General features: G+C 54.3%; 1 protein-coding gene across 8 annotated transcripts in view; it reads left to right on the plus strand.

Moving 5' to 3' along the window:
* The window catches only part of ACSF3 (acyl-CoA synthetase family member 3), a 38,925-nt gene extending 21,153 nt beyond the window's left edge, over positions 1–17,772 (plus strand). For 5 of the 8 annotated variants that reach the window (XM_015874396.3, XM_032447098.2, XM_085551238.1 and 2 more), the window contains 4 exons: positions 6,234–6,360; positions 16,242–16,376; positions 16,526–16,637; positions 17,238–17,608. In XM_015874396.3, coding sequence (XP_015729882.2) covers positions 6,234–6,360; positions 16,242–16,376; positions 16,526–16,637; positions 17,238–17,355 — 492 coding nt within the window. In that variant the 3' untranslated portion in view covers positions 17,356–17,608. Of the gene's footprint in view, positions 1–3,291; positions 3,363–3,460; positions 3,548–6,233; positions 6,361–16,241; positions 16,377–16,525; positions 16,638–17,237; positions 17,609–17,635 lie in introns of those variants that run through there. The other 3 variants (XR_014947576.1, XR_014947577.1, XR_001557835.3) reach the window with 3 other exon arrangements.
* Positions 17,773–18,816: the final 1,044 nt, after the last annotated feature.

Raw genomic sequence — 18,816 nt, forward strand, 5'->3', positions numbered from 1 at the left:
CCCTGAAGATCAATAATGTACTTAGCTGAAAGTTTGCTGGATCTCTTTGTTCCTCTCTTCATTTCCCCCCTGTCTCTTGATTGGATTCCTTTAATGCACACGCTCCCCTTACAGCTCTGTGAGCCCTGTGCTTTCTGGTTCCCATCTCACCCAGGTGTTTCAGATGCTTCCCGTGCTTCCTCCTTGCTCAGTGATGCTGTGCCCCCTCCTGAGCACAGTGGTGCGGATTGGGACCCTGGGCAGATGCTTTCCTCCTTCTCTAACCTCCCCATAGAACCAGGAGTGGGATGAGTGGACATGGGCTGCTCCAGGCCACCCCAGCCCATGCAAGAAGCAGCTCCCAAACCTCCATCGTGCCCTCTGTGTTGCCTGACCGCACAGCTCAGCACATGGAATCACGCAGTGCCTGCATGCAGCAAGGCTCCTCCTAACCCCCCCCACAAGGTGCTCTGTCTTTCCACCCTTTTCCCTGTGACATTTGGCAGCCCAGCTCAGTCTGAGCACCTCCTGCTCCCTATGTGCACAGGAAAGGGTTACAGCTTTCCAGCACCGAGCAGTTCGGTTTGCTTTGTTCAGTGCGATGCATATTTCATACGCTCAGCTTCCCAGCTGGCAGCGGCCTGCAAGCCCTGGGAGCTGCTGGGTATTGTCTTTCTCTCTCTCTATTTGTTTATTTGTTGCTTGTGAGGTTTTTGGGTTGTCGTTTTTGTTGGCTTTCTTCCTTCCTTTCTTTTTTTTTTTTTGCCTCACTTTCCCAAATTGCTCGCTCACACCAAAGCCAAACCCCACTCTCTGACAATGGGGGTCTATCAATAGATAAACGCTTTCACAGCTGTACCTAATGCAGCGCTCTAGCCAGGGCTTTTATGGCCAGCAATTTGCTCCGTGATGAGGCTGTGGATATAGTGTGGGGTGGTGGGCTGCAGGAGCTGGCAGCAGGAGAACGCCGCAGCCATGGGCTTTTCTCTCCTCCCTTCAAGGTTGTAATTATCTCGTTGTTTATCCATATGCAAGCTGTCGTCCTGGACTGGAAGCGGCTGGGTCCCTCCCCACAGCCACCAGCCCCTCCTGCCTGCCTGCCCGTGCCCCCCATGGCTCTGCCATCTGCCAGCAGCGTGCTGCACCGTGGGGCTGCCAGCTCCTCGCCCTGCGTGCTGCAGGCTGAGGGCACTGGGAGTGCTGCACCTCGCTCCTGCTCTGCTGGGACCTGCCCAAAGCAGGTTGGCAGGGAAGGTCTTCTTTGAGGTGGGCATGGGCTGGTAGCTGGGTTGGATGATCTTAGTGGGCTTCTTAGTTCCTCAGTCAGCACAGTCACTGTGTTCTCACTGGTATTTATACGCCTTTATTCTTTCTGTCTGATGTTTCATTTGTGGCCGTAGCTGCGTTTTCTCTTTCCTAGGTGTAAAGGTGAAGGTAGAGGTTACATTAGCATCACCTCGCAGTGTTCCCCGGCTGAAAGGTGTTCTTAGCACAGAGGCAGCTCCCAGGAGCCTTCTTGGCTGTTTCCTTCACATTCACACCGAGTCCATCTGTCAAGAACAGCCTCTTTCCACCAGCGCTTCCTTTGGGCTGACCTTTGTCACAGCACACTCAAGCTATCTATTCATCTCTTTATTACCATTTTATGCTTTCTTTCCCCACCTTCCTCTTTTCATCTCCCATCCTTTACAGGGGAAGGACCCTGGACATCTCCCTGCCTTGGGATGGCCATCCTTGGTCCCTTTGACCAGTCCTTGGTTTTCCAAGAGATGGATTCCTCTCTGTTCCATGATGGCTGATGTACATTTCATCCCTTCTCTATGCAGCACCTCAATGATGGAGCTGTGGGTTTCCCTGCTCGCTGCAGGGGAGTTGGACCAGGTGGCCATCAGAGGTCCCTTCCAACTCAAATCATCCGATGATTCTGTCTCATCCCATCAGTTTCCCCCTTGGGTGCTGGAGGCTGTGGCTGCTGTAGCACATCTAAGAAGTGCTTCCCAAGGAGGAAATGCTGAAGCACGGAGCCAGGAGGCAAAGGAGCAGCGCCTGCCCCAGGGAGCTCCCAGCCAAGGAGAGGAGGCAGCACTGCCTTGGGTGGGTTCACACCAGGAAGCAATTAAAGGCTCCGGGCAGCGTCTGCAGTCAGAGCACAGCACAGCCCCTTTGACCCCGACTTTTAAGTGAGGCTTATGGCAAACGAACTGAAGGTGGGATGCTAATTGAATCCTTGCCTGAGCTCTGCCTGCCCCCGAGTGCTCCCAGTGCTCATTGGGAGTCCTTCTGCAGTGCACAGAGCTGATAGAGCAGGGAGATGTGCTGACATCTCACCTCATTTGTTATCTCTGAGGCTTCCAAACAAGGCTGCTGGCATTGCTGGAAGTGTGTGATACGGCTGGCTTATAGAGTTCATAGAGATCGAGAAGTTTGGGTCCATGGATGGGCTGCGGGGTGGACTGACCATTCCCAGACATGGGTTCTTTCTGTGGTTCTTTTGGGATCAGCTGGAGTTAATCAGCCTGGGAACTTGTAAGAATCGGTGCTGCCTAAAAATATCTACAAGTGCTTTTGGGTTTGTTGGAGCAGCATTTGCTGTTAAGTGTAGGGTTGGGTTCTGTAGAAAAAAGAGCCAGCATTCCAGCTGTGCAGCTGCCTTGTTTTTACATCTCCAGCCTTCCAAAATGAAAAGTAAATTGATTGTGTTATCCCCAGCCTCTTTAATCCGTGTTAACATTACAAAAGCAGATGTGAAGTGTGGCCTTGTAGGGTCCGGGGTTTGGGTGTTTGGGGATCATTTTCCTTTTCCTTTCTCTTCACCATGTCTCCAAGGAGCAGAAATGTTCCTCTTTCCAGCAGGAGGAAAATAACTTGTTGTCTGCATTGCCTCCTGCTTGCCTTCTGCAGGGCACGGAGCTACAGGGAAGATGATGCCTTTACACGAGCATGCAGCTTAGCAGGGACATTTAATTCTGAGTGTGCATGGGAGATTGGTCTGCATGGGAATCTGGTGCCAGGGGTCAGGGACCTGTAAGTTACTTGGTGTTCCATGCCTAGTATGGTTGCTTTATTGTCGTTTGTCTGAGAACTGCTAACAGGGATCCATCACTTCCATAAACCTCACACGTATCAATTATCGTCTTCTATTAGTCACTTAAAAGGCTGAGTTGCTTAATTATTTTGATTACAGTGATCACTTATTTATAAGGTGGGGAGAAGCGTTTCCAAGCTGAGATGCTCAGCACCGGCCGTGGCAGAGGTACAGAAGCAATCCTTCCTCTCTGCAGATGTAAAGGGTTTTGCTTTTCCTTGTTGCAGCAGCACTGGTACGAGCCCATGCAGCGCTGGGGAAGGAAGAGGCAAATGGAAAAAGGCAAAAGGAGAATGATGTAAGAGCTGCAGGGCATGAAGGGCGCTGCCCCGTCCCACCTCCCCATCCGGGCAGTGCTGCTCTTCTGCTTCACAGGCGTGTGACACCCCTTTGTAGGCTCCCTCCTAAGAGAGGATGCTCTGATTTGCAGCCTCTGGGCCTGCGGTGCTTCCCCACAAAGAGATCCAGACGATTCTTTGGAGGGTAAGGAGATGGGGCTGCCAGAAGTGCAATGTTTCGCACTGACCATGGTTGTGGCATTGCGCTGCCGCTCCCAAAGTGAACTGCTGCTTCTCCTAACAGCTCCTGTGCCTCCCTCCCTGCTCTGCTGGACTAACAACGTGTCATTCCCTCTCAGCTCCCACTCTTTGTTTTCTTAACGTTCCTGCTCAGGCGTTTGCAGTGTCTCCCTGCATCCCAGCCATCCACACGCTGTAAGCCTGCCCCCATCAAAGCTGCTAATTCCATTAAAGTCCATTAGAAACTCCTCTCCTGCTGCTCCCGGAGGATGGGGGGGTGGGATGGCACATCTTTGAGACCACAAGCAAACAAATGGCCACTGTGAACAAATCACAGGGCTGTGTGCCAAGCAGGGATTCCCAGCCATTTACAAACCGCCCGCGCTGCCTGCTTGGAGAGAGCTAACCTGGGAGCAGGGAAAATACTCACTGTGTAATCACACACATTGATTCCTTCCGAGGCTTTATTACAACCTCTTCTTGTCATGCATGGGAAATGGAATCTTATCTGGCTTGCATTGACTCGCTGAGTGCATCTTGCAGCAGAGCAGTGCCGGGCAGCAGCCTTGCAGGGCACACCAAGAGCTGGTGTTCAAGTTGCTCCAATGCCTGAAAGCCATTGAGGGGTGCATTCAGACACAGTGCTTGGAGAATTGGCTGGCTGTGCCATCAGTAGTTGTGTGCTCTCAGCAGCTGCTTGCAGTGTACCAACACAGGGTAACTGAGCTTTAGTGGGTAAGGTAACAATGCATCAAGCCATGCTGCTGTAGCTCCTGCATTACCCACGTGTGGCTCTAGCAGGGGATGGGTGCAGCAGATAGGAGCCTCAAACCCTGCGTTTCAATGTGTGTTGCTCTCAACCTGCTGGCAATGAGGTGGTTTGCATCCCCTGTGCTGCACTGGGGAGCAGCACCGGTGACATTTGGAGTTCAACAAGCAAAATCCTATTAAGATAACGTCACGGCCTTTCTGTTTTACTGTTTGCAAGCCAGCCATAACATCATTAAGTGACACAACAGGGAGGTGCTTGCTGCCAAGGAGCGCTGCTCTAGATAAGATGTGGGCTGAGCCTCTGCCAAAATGCGAGTTGATGTGACAGGAAACTTGGAGCTCATTCAGGGTTTGGTTTTGCAGGAGGAGCAGCAGTGCAGGTACAGGTAGGGCAGGATCAGTGCCCAGGGCTGCCCCATTCCTCTGCCCTTCCTGAGGGCACAGCAGGCACCGGGCTCTCAGCACAGCCACGTTTATGCTGCACTCACATCAACAAGCAGGAGGCATCAGTTGGGGTGGTGTGGAGGAATGCAGGACAGCTGCAGCCGGTCCTTGGGGCTCTCACCTCTGCCTTCCCCTCCGAGCCCTGTCAGTGGAGTCAGAGGCAGCCTGAGAGCTCGGGGGATTGGCTTTGGAGCTCACACAAGTCATTAAAATGCTGTGATGTGAGGGGAATTCAGATAACTGCTGTCTCCAGCTGAGGCCTGGGGGGGGGAGGACGGGGTGATGGAAGGCGCTGGGATGGAATTGGCTTTGGGAGAAGTGTTGCTGGTGGGTCTGAGGTCTGTGCTGCCTGCTGGGTGATGTGCAGCTGAACTTGTGGTCCAACACCATCCTTACCATGCCAGTGTGAAACCAAACTTCCCTCATTGGCAGCAATGGGCTTTGTATCCCAGGCAGTGGGGCTGGGCACAATAAGGGTTCTGGAGGCTCAGCCCAGCTCCTGACACACAGATATTGAAGGAAATGGCAGTTGGGTTGTTTGTGCAGGTCAGCACGTCCTGCAAGGCAGGACATGAGGAACGTTTTCTGTTAGAGAAACCTTAGTTGCATCCAAAGCAAAGTCTGTCATGCTCTGTGATCCCGCTGGCTGTTCCAGCATTGCTATTGCAGCGTTCCCTGGTGGCTGCATTTCTGGCATTGCTGCCTTTCAGTGTCCCAGCTGTGTCTGTGCTGTAGCAGCAGGAGCACGGAGTGGCTCAGTGCTCCTGCAGAGTGCATGCTGTCTGCACAGGGTCAGAGCTATGTGAGCAAGCATCTCTCGCAGTGACCTTCTCTCCCAGCTCTGCTTTTGCACGTTCTCCCTGCAAAGGTCAGTGCGGTGCCAGGGGCAGTGCTGCAGCTGTGCCTCATCTTGCATCCTTGTAATTGCAGAGCGATGAGCGTGCAGGAGCTGTGAGACACTGTGCCATGTCGGGCAGGGCTGTAACCTCTCTTGTTTCCATCGCAGCAGGATCTTCATTTTGTTGCTATAGAAAAGCTGCTGGTGCAGGTCTGCAGGGCACCGGGCTGTCACTGAAAGCGTAGTGAGCCCCAAAGAAACTGTGTGTCCTTGAGAACAAATCAGATGGTGTTTCCTGCCACCTCCTCAGGAAAAAAAAACAGTGTTGGATTGACAGTTTGGGAAAGTGAGGCTTCCTCTCTGTCAACACAGCAGGCTGCAGTATGGCACAGTGTATGGAGGGTCCCTCTGCCTCCTGCTCCCATCCCCAGCAGCCTGCAGGCAGAATCCCAATGGGATGCAATGACCCATCCTGCTCCAGGGCAGCGGGTGGGGATGGGGGAGACCTGCAGGGAGGGGTGTTCTGTGTGTTGAACTGACAGGCAATGTTCTACCCCATGGCTATTTAATGCAGGCAGTCATTCTTTCTCTGTTCCAGGTGACTCCAGGTCTGGAAGGGCAGGAAGGGGAGCTGCTGGTCCGCGGCTCCTCGGTGTTCCGTGAGTACTGGAACAGACCCAAAGAAACCAAGGAGGCGTTCACACCTGATGGATGGTTCAGGACAGGTACTGCATCCTGAGGAGGGGGCAGGAGTTGTACCCCCAGGGGTGGGTGTGGAGAATGGGGTACGGCTTCACCGGGTTCCCCTGCACTGCAGCCAAGGGGTGGAGCGTCTTTGGGTTGCTGGCTGTGATTGAGCTGAATGGAAGCAGGTGTCACATCAATGACCCCAGGAGCGTGGGCCCATCCCTGGGGCAGCTCTGCTCTCATCTATTGCTGGTATCAAAGCTGGACCTGCACAGGCTGTGGGTGTGACTGGGGGTGATCAACCACTGCCACTGCATTGGAGGTTTCTATGGGATTTCCCTTCCTCGTTCCTAATGCCTGGGAAGCTGAGCTGTATGGGGAGGATCCCAGGGAGAGCCCTGGGGGTGGGAGCAGGTCAGGAACAGGGGTTGGAATTGCCAGAATGTTGCATTCTGCATTTGTTTTAAGCGAAAAATCTGCGTCTCCCCAATAAAGGGAGCTCTGAATAAAGAGAGCTCCAAAGAAAGAGGCCTTTTGTTTTGAACCCGAGGCTCTCTTGATTGTGATGTGCTGTGTTTATGAAATTCAAAGGGATTTGAAGGCACGTTTCTTTTTCTCGGGCTCTGCCTTCCCTTTTGGACCACAAGTGAGAAGCGGTTTTGATGTTTGCAGGGATGGGAGCAGCTCTGTTGTTTGATTCTTTCCAATCAGATTCCACCAGAAGGTAATACTCCGATAACAATAACGTATATTGGAGGTCGGTCCCTGGTAGGTTTTATCTAATGCCTTGAAAACATCCCATTATGCTCTGCCAACAGACTGCCCCTGCCCAAAGCTGTGCTAGGGCAGCAGGGCCTGGCAGAGAGCTCATAACATGGGATGAGCTCGGGGGGATGGGATGCCTGATCCCCACCGACCTTCACACACGAGCACTTCTAACGTTCCCATTGCCCCCTGTTTGCAGTCCACCAACCCAGGAGCACGGGGCTGGATTTGGGATGCCCTCTTTGCCATGTTATTCATCATCCATTTGTGAGGAAGCAGTGATTTCTTGCCACTGCTGGGCATCCCATGGTGGGCACAGCGCTGGGTGTGGGGCAATCAGCCTCAGAGATTTTCTTTTTAGGCAACACTCGTGATGAATATTTCAGATGGAAAGGAATAGCATGCATTAATTATTGCAAAGAGATGTCTTTAGGAGAAAATGATTTTGAAATTCAGTTTAATTTCATTGTAATGCGCCGCAAACAGGAAGGGAGTATGTGTGTTTAATTGGCTCTCGGGGGTAAGGCCTGGAAGATGGCATGCCTTTGTCACAGGCCATTAGTGATACAGACTGCATAATGAGAGAGTACAATCAGCTCACAGCTGCCGGCTCCTACGGGGAGAGAATGATATTAAATAGAAATCAGTATAAATTAAACTTAACCCTTTCGCTGGCTGAGCTGAGAGGAAAGCCTGGGGATATCAGGGGGTGCCAGCAGCATCTCACAGCAGCCCCAGGAGGACGGCAGCTCCTCATCTTCTCCTCAATCCATGTCCCTACTCTTTGCCTTTCATTGTTCCCCATCTCATGTCTGCTGGCTGCTGGAAAGGTGAGGCTGCTGGAGAGCAAGGTGATGCCATAGGGATGGTGGCAGTGCCAGCCCGTGTGGGTCACCACCAGGTGATGAAGCAGCTTGGCACGGTGCTGCTGGGCAGTGCCATGTCCCCTGTGCTCCAATGGGACTCAGAGATTTAGAGAGCAAAGCAGGAGGCAGTGGGGAACACACAGCAGCTGTAATTTAGCACTCTGCTGATTGCTAATGGCAATCTGAAAAAGCAGCGGGTCAGCAAATGAAGAGTAATTACTGCAAGGGAAGAGCAGGCACTACTTGTGCTGCACCTCGTGGTGAACCCGGCACGGCACCGTGATGGGGCACTGCATGCGTTCCTCCGGTGCTTTGCAGCATCTGCTGCCCTGCTGCCCTGCTCATGGAGGGGCTGTGAGCAGCGTGGGGCTCTGCCTGGGTGCTGCGCTCAGTTTGCATGCACGGAGACAAGAGTGGGTCTCATTTCCTCCTCTGCTTTGTGATTTGGGGCAGCCCCAGAGGCTGCATTCTGCAATGGGAGGCTCACAAAGGAATCTTTCATTTCGGAGCCTTCTCTGGTTGCAGGTTGTTTATTTCTCAGTACGTTCCTCAGGACAGCTCTCTTTCTGCATGCAGTCCCTGTAGATCAGGAGGTATTAAAACCCAGCACTTCCATGGCAGCAGTCGTTCTCTTTCTGATTGGCAGCTGCTTTATTAAAACCTGTTTTGCTCCCATGAAACTGTCTCACCAAGGAGAGCAGCATCACATCGAGTGCTGGGGCGGCCGCTGCTTGCACGGCAGGAAGGAACATCAGTGCTGTAAGCTCCAGCAGCTCCCAGGGAGCAATAAGGAGCTCTGTGCAACACCTGAACGCCTGTGAGCACTGCAGAGCACTGCCACACTGCACAAACATCCCCTTGCAAGTGTGCCCGCACTGGAGAGAAGGAACACGTGTGTGTGTGTGTGTTTGCACTGCAGGAAGGAACGCAGCACGGCGCCGCTGTGACCTTTCGGTGCATTCAGGATCTTGGCTGCAATGGGATGCAGCTGAAGGCTGGGTGTTGCAGAGGTGATTTACTGCTGCTCCCTGCCTCTTGATTTCCTCACATTCGCACCGCTGTCTGCCTCTCTCTCTGCAGCTCTCGTTTCCATTTAAGTCAATTTGATTACTTTTATTGTACTGTATCCATGTTGTTGACAGAGCTGCTTAGATCGGAATCCCCTCCGGCCATTCCCAGGGAGGCTGCGGGGCTCCCCCATCTGCTGCAGGTAGAGAGAAGTGCTGAGCCCCCCAGGAAGGTGCTGAGACCCCCAGGAAGGTTCTGAGACCCCCAGGGTGATGCTGAGGCCCCCAGGATGATGCTAAGCCCCCCATGAAGGTGCTGAGCCCCCCATGAAGGTGCTGACCCCCCCAGGAAGGTGCTTCCATTCACATTTTCCATACACCCAGAAAATTAGAATCTGATGTATTCAGAGAGAATTATTTTCAATTACAGGTTAAGGCTGAGACATGAAATAGCACCGGGCCGGGAAGTAATGCATAAATCCTGCAACAAATCCATGTATCTCAGCTCCATATAATAAGATTTTATTGATTGCTATATTGTATCTGTCAGAATAAAACTCTCTTAATGTGTGCATCGGGATGGAGAAGATAGAAAGCTTGTTGGTGGTAGAATCTGATTCAGGAATCAATGCTCTTTGATTAATAAGTCGTTAAGAAAGTAAGAGTTATTTAACTTGTTTGGTGAACGTTTTGAAATGATGACTCATCTTTTACCTTTCTTTCTCCAAGCTGCATTGAAGCTGATGTTGCTGTTTTTCATACTGGCAGGTTCTCTTTCTTCCCCTTCCCCTTCCCCTTCCCTTCCCTCCTCTTTGCCCCCTTCCCTTCCCCTTTTCCTCTCCTCTTCCTCTTCTCTTTCTCTCTCTCTTCCTTTTTCTCTTCTCATTCTCTTCCCCCTCTCCTCACATGGCTCTTCACCCATCCCATGCCCACCTCTGGATGCAGGCAGGTGTTTCCCTGCCAAGGGAATTACTTCCATTTGTGGGAGTAGCACTGACACCTGAAACAGAAACCACTTTTGCTTGATCAAGGCAGATTATAAATAGAAATGCGCCTCATTAGCATCCTCTTCTGCAGGTTTTCTGTTTGTTTGCTGTGTCTCTCCTAGTCATAAATTCAGTTAATGCAAATTCGGGTTTTTTAATAATGATTCCTTAATTGGAATGTTTTGCAGGTAGAATCACAGACCGGTGTGAGCGGTGGCACCCATAGGGTAGCCCTGTGCTCTCCAATGGGGCAACGTGGGCCCAGACATCCACCAGCCCTCACTGAAGAGGTCTTTCTATGCGTAAAGAAGCTTATTCTTTCTCTGAGAGCAATAAGACATAGTCAGGTTTGCCTGATGGTTGGAAGCCCAAAGGCCATTAGAGCAGAGCGAGATGAAGCCCATGTATTTCCATGTCTGCTTGGAAGAGTGGTGTTTCCAGCGGTCTGGGGAATGACTTTGGATTGTAGCTGTAAATGAGAGCAGCTTTTGGCACAGATCTTGTTTACTCTTCCACAAGGCTCTGGTTGCAGCAAGTGCTGTGGATGCCAACCATGGACTGTTCGAGAACCTCCAGTGCCCAGAATCCAACATCAGAGGCATGGAGCAATCACACCCCACGTGCAGGGCAGGGGGAACAGTAGGTGCCCACATCTCCCAAATGCAGCCTTTGCTCTCAGTCTTTACCTTCCTGGCTGTGCTCTGTGCTTTGTTGTTGCAGCAGCAGGATGAGAAGGGCTCGCTCCATTATGACCACTGGTGATGACTTCCCATCCTGGGATGGATGCACAGAGCCCCATCCCAGCCCTGTCCAGGTTGTATTGCAGATCTCTATGAGCCTGATGAAGCAAGAGAGCTGCAAGCTCACAAGTGGGCTGAGAGGGGAACCAGTGGGAGCAGGAGAGAGAGTGGAATGTATAAGGAAATGGGCCGAGCTGTGCTCCTTCTGGAACCAGGCAGACCTGGTTGCTTGCACCGAGAGTCCTCCCTTTGCTCAAGGCTGACTTACAACTAACGGTGCTGCACCATAAGCAGAGGTGTGGGCTTTGGTATCTTTAAGCAAACAATTTAAGCAGATATCCTGCAGTGTGTCCCATTGCTGCTTCTCCAGTCAACATCCTCCTTTCGTTATCTCCACTTTATTTAATAATCCATCTCACAATGGGCCGGGTCGTGTTGCTGCACAGAGGCGTTGCATTCCTTAGCTCAGGTGTAATTGATCCCTCAGCTGTTGTGCAGAGGGGCACAAACCAAAGCAGTGGAGTTGTGCCTAACCTCCTTATTATTACAATCTCCATGTTTAGCCATGCACACGTGGTTACCCCCCTCTGCAGTGCTCCCCAGCTGAGCAGCCGTGCTGCCACACCTTGCAGCGTTCACTTATTTATTACTCTTTGACTTTTCTTTCTCATCTCGTTGTCTGCAGGGATTTCTATAAATATTTCAATGCTAATGTGAAGGGGAAAAAAAACCCAAAAACCAACAACCCAACGTGTCTCATTTTTACTTACCCGTTTTCTTTTCTGGCTTCTCCTCTGGGCAAACCCATCTGCAGTAACTCTGGCTGTGGGGGGAGCCCCTCCACCCAGCCTGCTTGTATCAGTCACCCACCAGCTCCTGCTAATGGTGAGCCTACAGTGCCCTGCCTGGCTGCTTTAAGGGAGCATTGAAAGGTTGGGCTTTTTTATCTTCTGTTTTTTTTGTGATTGAAATGGAGTGCTGGGCAGTGTGGACAAGCCCTTTGTTGGGTCCAAATACCAGGGGAGTCCCACTGCCCAAAGTGGGACCATCCAGCTGGGGATCTCAGTGATGTGGTGGCTCCTGTAGCTGGGTTGGGGTGCAGGACACAGCAGGGGATTTTGCAGTAATGGAGCTAAGAGAGCCAGCGAGCTGCAAGGGAAGACCTGGGTACAGTGTGGGGTCAACGAGCATCATCCTGACATCTTGCCCTGCTGCAATGAGCTCCAGAAGCTGTAAGATTGCAGCTGGGAAGTGAAGGGATCACTGATGTATCAGCCAGGACAAGGCCAGCAGCAGGTCCCCGGCTGCCCTGGTAGCAGCGTGTGGAGCAGGGCTGAGGATTAGCACCCAGCAATCAGATTTCTCTTATCTGCAGCTCTCTCCTTGCAGGTAGCAGCTCCATCTGTGCTCAGCGAGCGGTGCCTTGCTAGCACGGCGCTTTGGGAGATGCCCTTGGGTGCAGTTTTGTTCCAGGTGGAAATGCCAGGGGAGGCTGTGCAGCCTTTCATCTCTGCAGGGCTCTGCCCTTTCTCACCGCGCAGCTCCGCCGCATGCAGAATGCAAACAGGCATCCCCACACGGAGCGTGACGTGAATTCATTCCAGGCTGAGCAGGGTTTCTTTTTCTCCTTGCTTTTCCCAGTGCTGTGTGCAGGACTTTGGAATCGGCTGCTGAGCTCACAGCTCTTGCAATGGGCAGTCAGGGTGGGCATGGGGTCCGTCCTCTGCCCATGTATTATCAGGGCTGGTAGGAGCCAGGAGTGTGCACGGGGAGGTGAGGATGCCCCTGAGCTGCAAATCTCCTTGGCAATTTTATTATGTAAATAAATGGTGCTTGCACATCCACCTGCTGCTGCTGCTCGTGGTGGTGTTTGTGGCAAGGTACGTAAACAAACAGCGATTCTGCTCTAATAGATTTATTTCCTTTCTTGCGAGCCATTAAATTACCTCCAGGTTTCATGCAGGTACTGATCTGCAGCAGCATCACAGCCTGGCTCTGCCTGAGTGGTCTGCAAAGGGTGGCAGCTGGGTGTTGTGAGCCCCCTGCCCCATATATGGGGGTATCTGGGAGCGTCTGACTTTGCTGCAGACTCCCACCATCCCTGTACCAGATCCCATTTGCAGCTCAGGCAGCAGCAAACCCCCCCCCAGTGCTGGGCTGGGTGAAGGCAAAACCCATATCTGGGCAGTAGGGAATCCTCATCCCAGCCCCAGGGAGCAGAGCACTGAGCCCCTGGGGGGGTGAAGCTCTGCACCTGGAGGGGGCTCTGGGCTGCAGGTTGGGCTGCAGAACCTGCTCCCTTTGGAGGGGCTTCTGCACTTCACCCAAGCAAGCCGGAGCCCTGGGAGTTGCTGGGGAGGGAGATGATTTCCTCATTAATAATTGCTGCGTTATCCATATGCATGCATTTCGTAAAGAAGCCCCAGCCTCCCCCTCCTTTGCTTTCTCTCCCCCTCCAGCAGCTTTGATGCGTTATTAATGCTCACAGCACAAACCAACCACTGCCCTTGGTGTGCTGGCAGCTGAGGGAGCCCTGAGCTCAGTGGTGGAGCAGGACAGGAGTGGAGCAAGGCAGCCAGACCTCAGCTCCGTCCTGCCCTGCATCACCCTGCTGCGTGTGAGCAGTTCTGTCCCAGCAGCAGCTCGATCCAGCAGCCCAGGATGAGGAGATGCTGCAACCAGCTCGACTCTTGGCACGCAGCTTGAATTCTGGGCTCCTCCATCTCTGTCCTCCTCCTGGCACCGGTGTAGTTGTGGTTGTTGATCATTTGGGTGTTTTGAGTCTCCTGCCCTGGACGTTCTGCCTGCACGTTTGGAGGGCAGGATGCTGAGGGGCTCCTTTGTGCTTGCTGAATGCATGGGGAAGGTGAGCAGTGAGCCCTGTGCACCCAGGGCACACAACCTGCATGAGGCCCTGCTCCACCACAGAGCCCAAATCCCGCGGTTCAGAGGTGCTAATTGCTGCTAATTAGCTACAATTTGTTCTCTAACCTCTGGAGCAGCGTGTTGGAAGGCAAGATGTCTGTCAGCAGTGACACACATTATTCATCCCGATGCCATAAATCAACCTAGAGTCGCTTCTGTTATTTAGCCCGTCGTATAGGGTTTCATTAGATAGGTGCACACATAGAATTTACACTCAGAGCCTCCAATGGACCCCAGCACAGCACACAGTGACCTCCACTGCACTGAGCATGGAGGTGCTGAGCAGTGCAGGGTCGGAGCTTTATGCACATAGAGCTGCTCCCCCCTGCAGCCCCCCAGAGCTGGAGCTTCCACCCTTTGCCACCTCCAAAGAGGTGATGGGAGCAGCTCTGGTGCATCCGCGCCTCACCGCGTGCTCCATCCCTCCCTCTCCCATTGCCCCATAAATAAATTCCCCCAGTCCATCCCAGCGCACTGTATCAATCTTGTTTAATAGACTGGAAAGCTTATTGCGTGGCGGCGGGTCGCGAGGAGTGTCGAGGTGATGGATGGCGCCTTCCCGCAGCCGAGCCTCGTTGATGTATAATGAAATATTTATGATTTATTCCAGCTAATAAACCGGAGTGAAGTGTGTGATGTATGCGAGCAGATGGGGGATCTATCGATGCGGTCTGCCTTGTGGAGGGGGAGGGAAAGGTGTGTGTCCATAACGTGTGTCTATCACACAGCCCCGTCCCTCAGGGTGGGCACTTTGGGGATGGATTCATTCCCAGGGGAGCCCTTCAGTGCTCACCTGCTGATTGCCCATCCGCCCCCATCTCCTCCCACAGCTGCTCTGGAGCAGTGGGAAGGGATCTTCTTTGAGTATTGAATGTGGGGCTGTGCTGGGAAGTCGTGTCATGGAATGGGTGTCATTGCCATAGAATCATAGAGCCATGGAATGGGTTGGGTTGGAAGGGCCTTAAAGAGCATGGAGCCATGGAATGGGTTGGAATGGTCCTTGGAGATCATAGAGCCATGGAATGGGTTGGATTGGGAAAACCTTGAAGATCACAGAACCATAGAATGGGTTGGGTTGGAAATACCTTAAATGGAGCCATGGAATGGGCTGGGTTGGAGGGACCTTCAAGATCCTAGAGTCACAGAATGGACCCTCCCAGGTCCTCAAAGAACATGGAGCCGTGGAATGGGTTCTCCATTGGTTGTGCTCTGTAAATCTGATCTCAGTGCCTGGGTTTTCCCAGCTCAGCCCTGGCTCTGCATCCCAACCCAGTCCCTGCTCCTCATGTTCACCTGAAGGGCTTCCTTTCTGCATTCCTGCCATCTCAGAGCTCCTCCAGCATTTCATTTTTCTCTTCCATCTTTGCAACAAGAGTTTTGCAACTTGAAACTCGTTGCAGAAATCTCTGGGGCTCGCATTTGGAAACAGGGTCTCCATTGCAACTCGTGGGTTTCCAAGGCGTGCGTGTGACTGTAGCAGCCACATCCAAGGACATCCCTGTAGGAGGTCCCTCATAACAGAAGCACTTTTACCCCCCAAACCTCATTCTGAAGACAGAGGTGGTACTGGACACACCTTCCTTCAGTGCCTGATGGGCTGAGCACTGCGAGGTGGAGGTGCTCCATGTGGGCAGCACATGGGGATGCCCGGCCCCATCCTGGTGCTCAGTGCTGTGCCCTGATGCCTCACCAAGGCCCCCGCCCCCAGCTTGGCTTCCTCAGCCCAACACAGCCCCAGCACCTCGCCAAGCAGATGCCCACTGAGCATCTTGAAACCAATCCAAAGGCAGCGCTGATGGCTGCTGTCAGGGAAACAATAATCCCATGGCCTCGCGGCATCAGCTGCGCCCCGGCGCTGTGCCGTGTGCTGGAGGCTGCTGCTGCCTGCTGGCTTTGTTCCACGGGAGGAGTGTGGTGTGGGGTCACAGGGTGCAGCCTCACCAACCCGCATCTCCATCCCCGTGTGGATGCAAGGATGGAAGAGATGGCTGTGCCCTGAGGAGCTCACGGTGCTGCATAGAGAGGTGGCAGGGAGCAGCTGTCCCACAGCCGGAGCTGCTGGTGCAGGAGCAGGGTGACAGCATGGCTCCAAGCTGGTGTCATTGCATGGTGCTCCAAACCTCACCTGCCACCTCTGCTGTCCCCTGGGAGCAGGGTGCAGGGCTGCAGGGAGCTGCTTTCCAAATCAGGGAGACACAAAGGCCTTAAGGGTGAGGACGGGGGCGGGGGGCAGTGCTGAGATCTCCCCCCCCAAACCCCTTTGCTGCCATCTGAAAGCACAGCCCCCCTCCTCCTCACCCACCGCTTGGCGAAGGCGCTATTAGCAGGATGTGAGTAATCATCTTAAGTAGCTATCAAAGAGCAACAGCTTGTTAAGCATTTAGCCGGGCTGCGCTGTCGTGACCCCTCCTCAATCTTCCCCCCGTGCCAGCAGGAATTACCAGCACACACCTGCCCCCCCACTGCCCACCCTATGGGGCGATGGAGCCTCGAGTGGGCACTCATCTTCCTGATGTTGCCCCCCGCCCAGCTCAGTGCACCCCTGGGAAGGCTGGCACCCAGCTGTGGGGTCCCTAGGGATGCTGTAGGGTGGCAGGGGGAGCTCTCAGGGGTCCCTCTTTGTTTTCCAGGGGACACAGCAGCCTATCATGATGGTGTTTACTGGATCAAGGGCCGCACCTCGGTGGACATCATCAAGAATGGGGGCTTCAAAATCAGTGCGCTGGAGGTGGAGCGTCAGCTGCTTGCACACCCACACATCACAGGTGAGCAGTGTGTGGGGCCATGGGGCTGTGGGGCTGCACTGGGGCCCATGCCCTGAGCTTGCAGCCTGGCCCTGTGCTCAGAGCAGCTCTGTCAGCCTTTAGGAATGAACCCCCATCCCCTCAGCCCCCATCCTCTGCTCTCTCCCCAGACGTGGCTGTCATTGGACCCCCAGACGTGGTGTGGGGGCAGCGGGTCAGCGCCGTGGTGCAGCTGCGCAAGGGGGAGATGCTGTCGGTGAAGGAGCTGAAGGAGTGGGCCAGGTGAGGGCTGCAGCACCCCACACTCACTGCTTCCAGGCAGCAGCACTGATGTGCTCCAGGCATTGCTGCAACCAGCAGGGTTGGGGCTATCACAGTGAGCCCAAACCCTCACGGTGCCGCAGGGGCTGTGCCAGGTCCCCCCGTGCCACCCCACTGCTGTCCTGGTGCCCCATTGATGCTGGGGAGGGGGTGGCTGTGGGCACTGCTCCCCCTCGCCCTGTCTCTCCACGTTATTTCTCATGTCACTTCCATCTGCTCGGCCCTTCTCTCGCTCCCTGGCAGCAGACACATGTCCCTCTTCACTGTGATTCATCCCGTGGCTCTCGTGACACATATGGCAGCAGGGCCAAGCCGACGGGCACACTTGGCACCTCGTGTCACCATCAGTGCCAGCACACTGCTGGGGGGCCCGGCACGGCCCCAGCTCGGTGACACACAGCACAGAAGGCAGAGCTTCCCCACTGTGCCCTGCAAAGGGCATGGGGACATCATGCCACACATCATGCCGTGCTGCTGTGCACGGCAAGGCAGCTGTCAGCACCCTCATCTCAATGGTGAAGGGTTTTGGGTGGGCTCTAACAGCGTGTGCCCACATTGCAGGGACACCATGGCCCCCTACACCATCCCCACTGAGCTGATAGTGGTGGAGGAGATCCCACGGAACCAGATGGGGAAAGTCAACAAGAAGGAGCTCCTGCAGCGCTTCTACCCGGCGTAGGGCACAGCCTGGGAGCCCCATCTTGTGCCACCAGGGCTCTCCGCACCTCAGCCCCCAAAAATGAGATGGGGGGACACACAGTGATGGGCAGCACAGGTAATGGAGGCAGGGGATGCTCTGCCCGGGTCACCCCAGCACTGGGAGGGCTCCCATCTCCCCTCCTGCTCGGCCCCACTCCTCACCAACCCTTTGTGTTACGCCATCGGCGACGCAGTAAATTTTGTAACTCGCCAAATAGATCAATATCAAATTATCATGTCTCACATTCATAACTCTTAAGCAAGCAACAATGGGGAGAGACAAGGTCACCGGAGAATAAATCGCAGCCAGGGCTCTTCATGATCCATCATTCCCGACAAGCCCGGCACCCAGCGCCGGCGCCGTGACAAGATCATTAATAAAACTCCATAGGAGCGCAATCGATCGCTTTGATGGATGATCACAGGTAGCAAATAGTGCAGAACACCTGGCTGTCACCCTGCACACAGGGGCTCACACGGCACAGGGGTGTCCCATGGCCCAACCCACCCTCCTGCAGCCCCAGCCCTGTGGATGGGTTGGTTGTTGGTGAGGTCACCATCTCTGAGCAAGGCAGAGGTTGGTGCTTGGAGCTGAGCACCACTATGGGGATGTGTGTCCCAAAGCCACGTGCTCTGCTCCCCCCATTGGGACCCCAATCCCCCCCCAAGTCTCCCAGCACTTCACTTGGCAGCCACATCCCATCGGCGCTCCCATCATATGTACACAGCCATCCTATTTCATGCAGTGGCTGCAGGCTATGGGGCCATCCATCTCCTTTGTGGGGGGCTGCAGGGGTGTGTGGGTGGTGGGAGCATGTATGGGGGCAGAGAGCAGCCGTCATCACCCGTCCCCTGTCTCATGTCCCCAGCCCATGTCTGTGCCTCACGTCCCCCTTCCATGTCCCGTGTCTCTCATCCCCTGTCCCTGTCCTCGGCCTCCGTGCCCCATCTCTCACCCCCCACCCCACAGAGCTTTGCAGCAGATGCCCTGTGGTTGGAGGGGGCTCTCCCAAAAGCGAGAATCCCGTAAGGGGAAATGGAACTGCCCGTCCGGGTCACCAAAACACCGCACCTCCCCCTGCCAGGGACAAAGGACGGGGGACACGGCCCCTCTGCCCGGCCTTGGGGAGGGGGCATCGACTTCAGCCTGCCCACCCCCTCCCCGGGCTGCCCCCGTCGCTCCCGCTGCGTCCTCCCCGGGTGCGGGGACAGCGGTGGCCGGAGCGATGCTGCCATCTGGTGCCATGGGATGGGATGGGATGGGATGGGATGGGATGGGATGGGATGGGATGGGATGGGATGGGATGGGATGGGGATGGGATGGGATGGGGTGGGATGGGATGGGATGGGATGGGATGGGATGGGATGGGGATGGGATGGGGATGGGATGGGATGGGATGGGATGGGATGGGATGGGATGGGATGGGATGGGGATGGGATG

Source organism: Coturnix japonica, chromosome 6 (assembly GCF_054131305.1).
Source record: "Coturnix japonica strain WE chromosome 6, WE-NBRP24, whole genome shotgun sequence".
Classification (NCBI taxonomy): domain Eukaryota; kingdom Metazoa; phylum Chordata; class Aves; order Galliformes; family Phasianidae; genus Coturnix; species Coturnix japonica.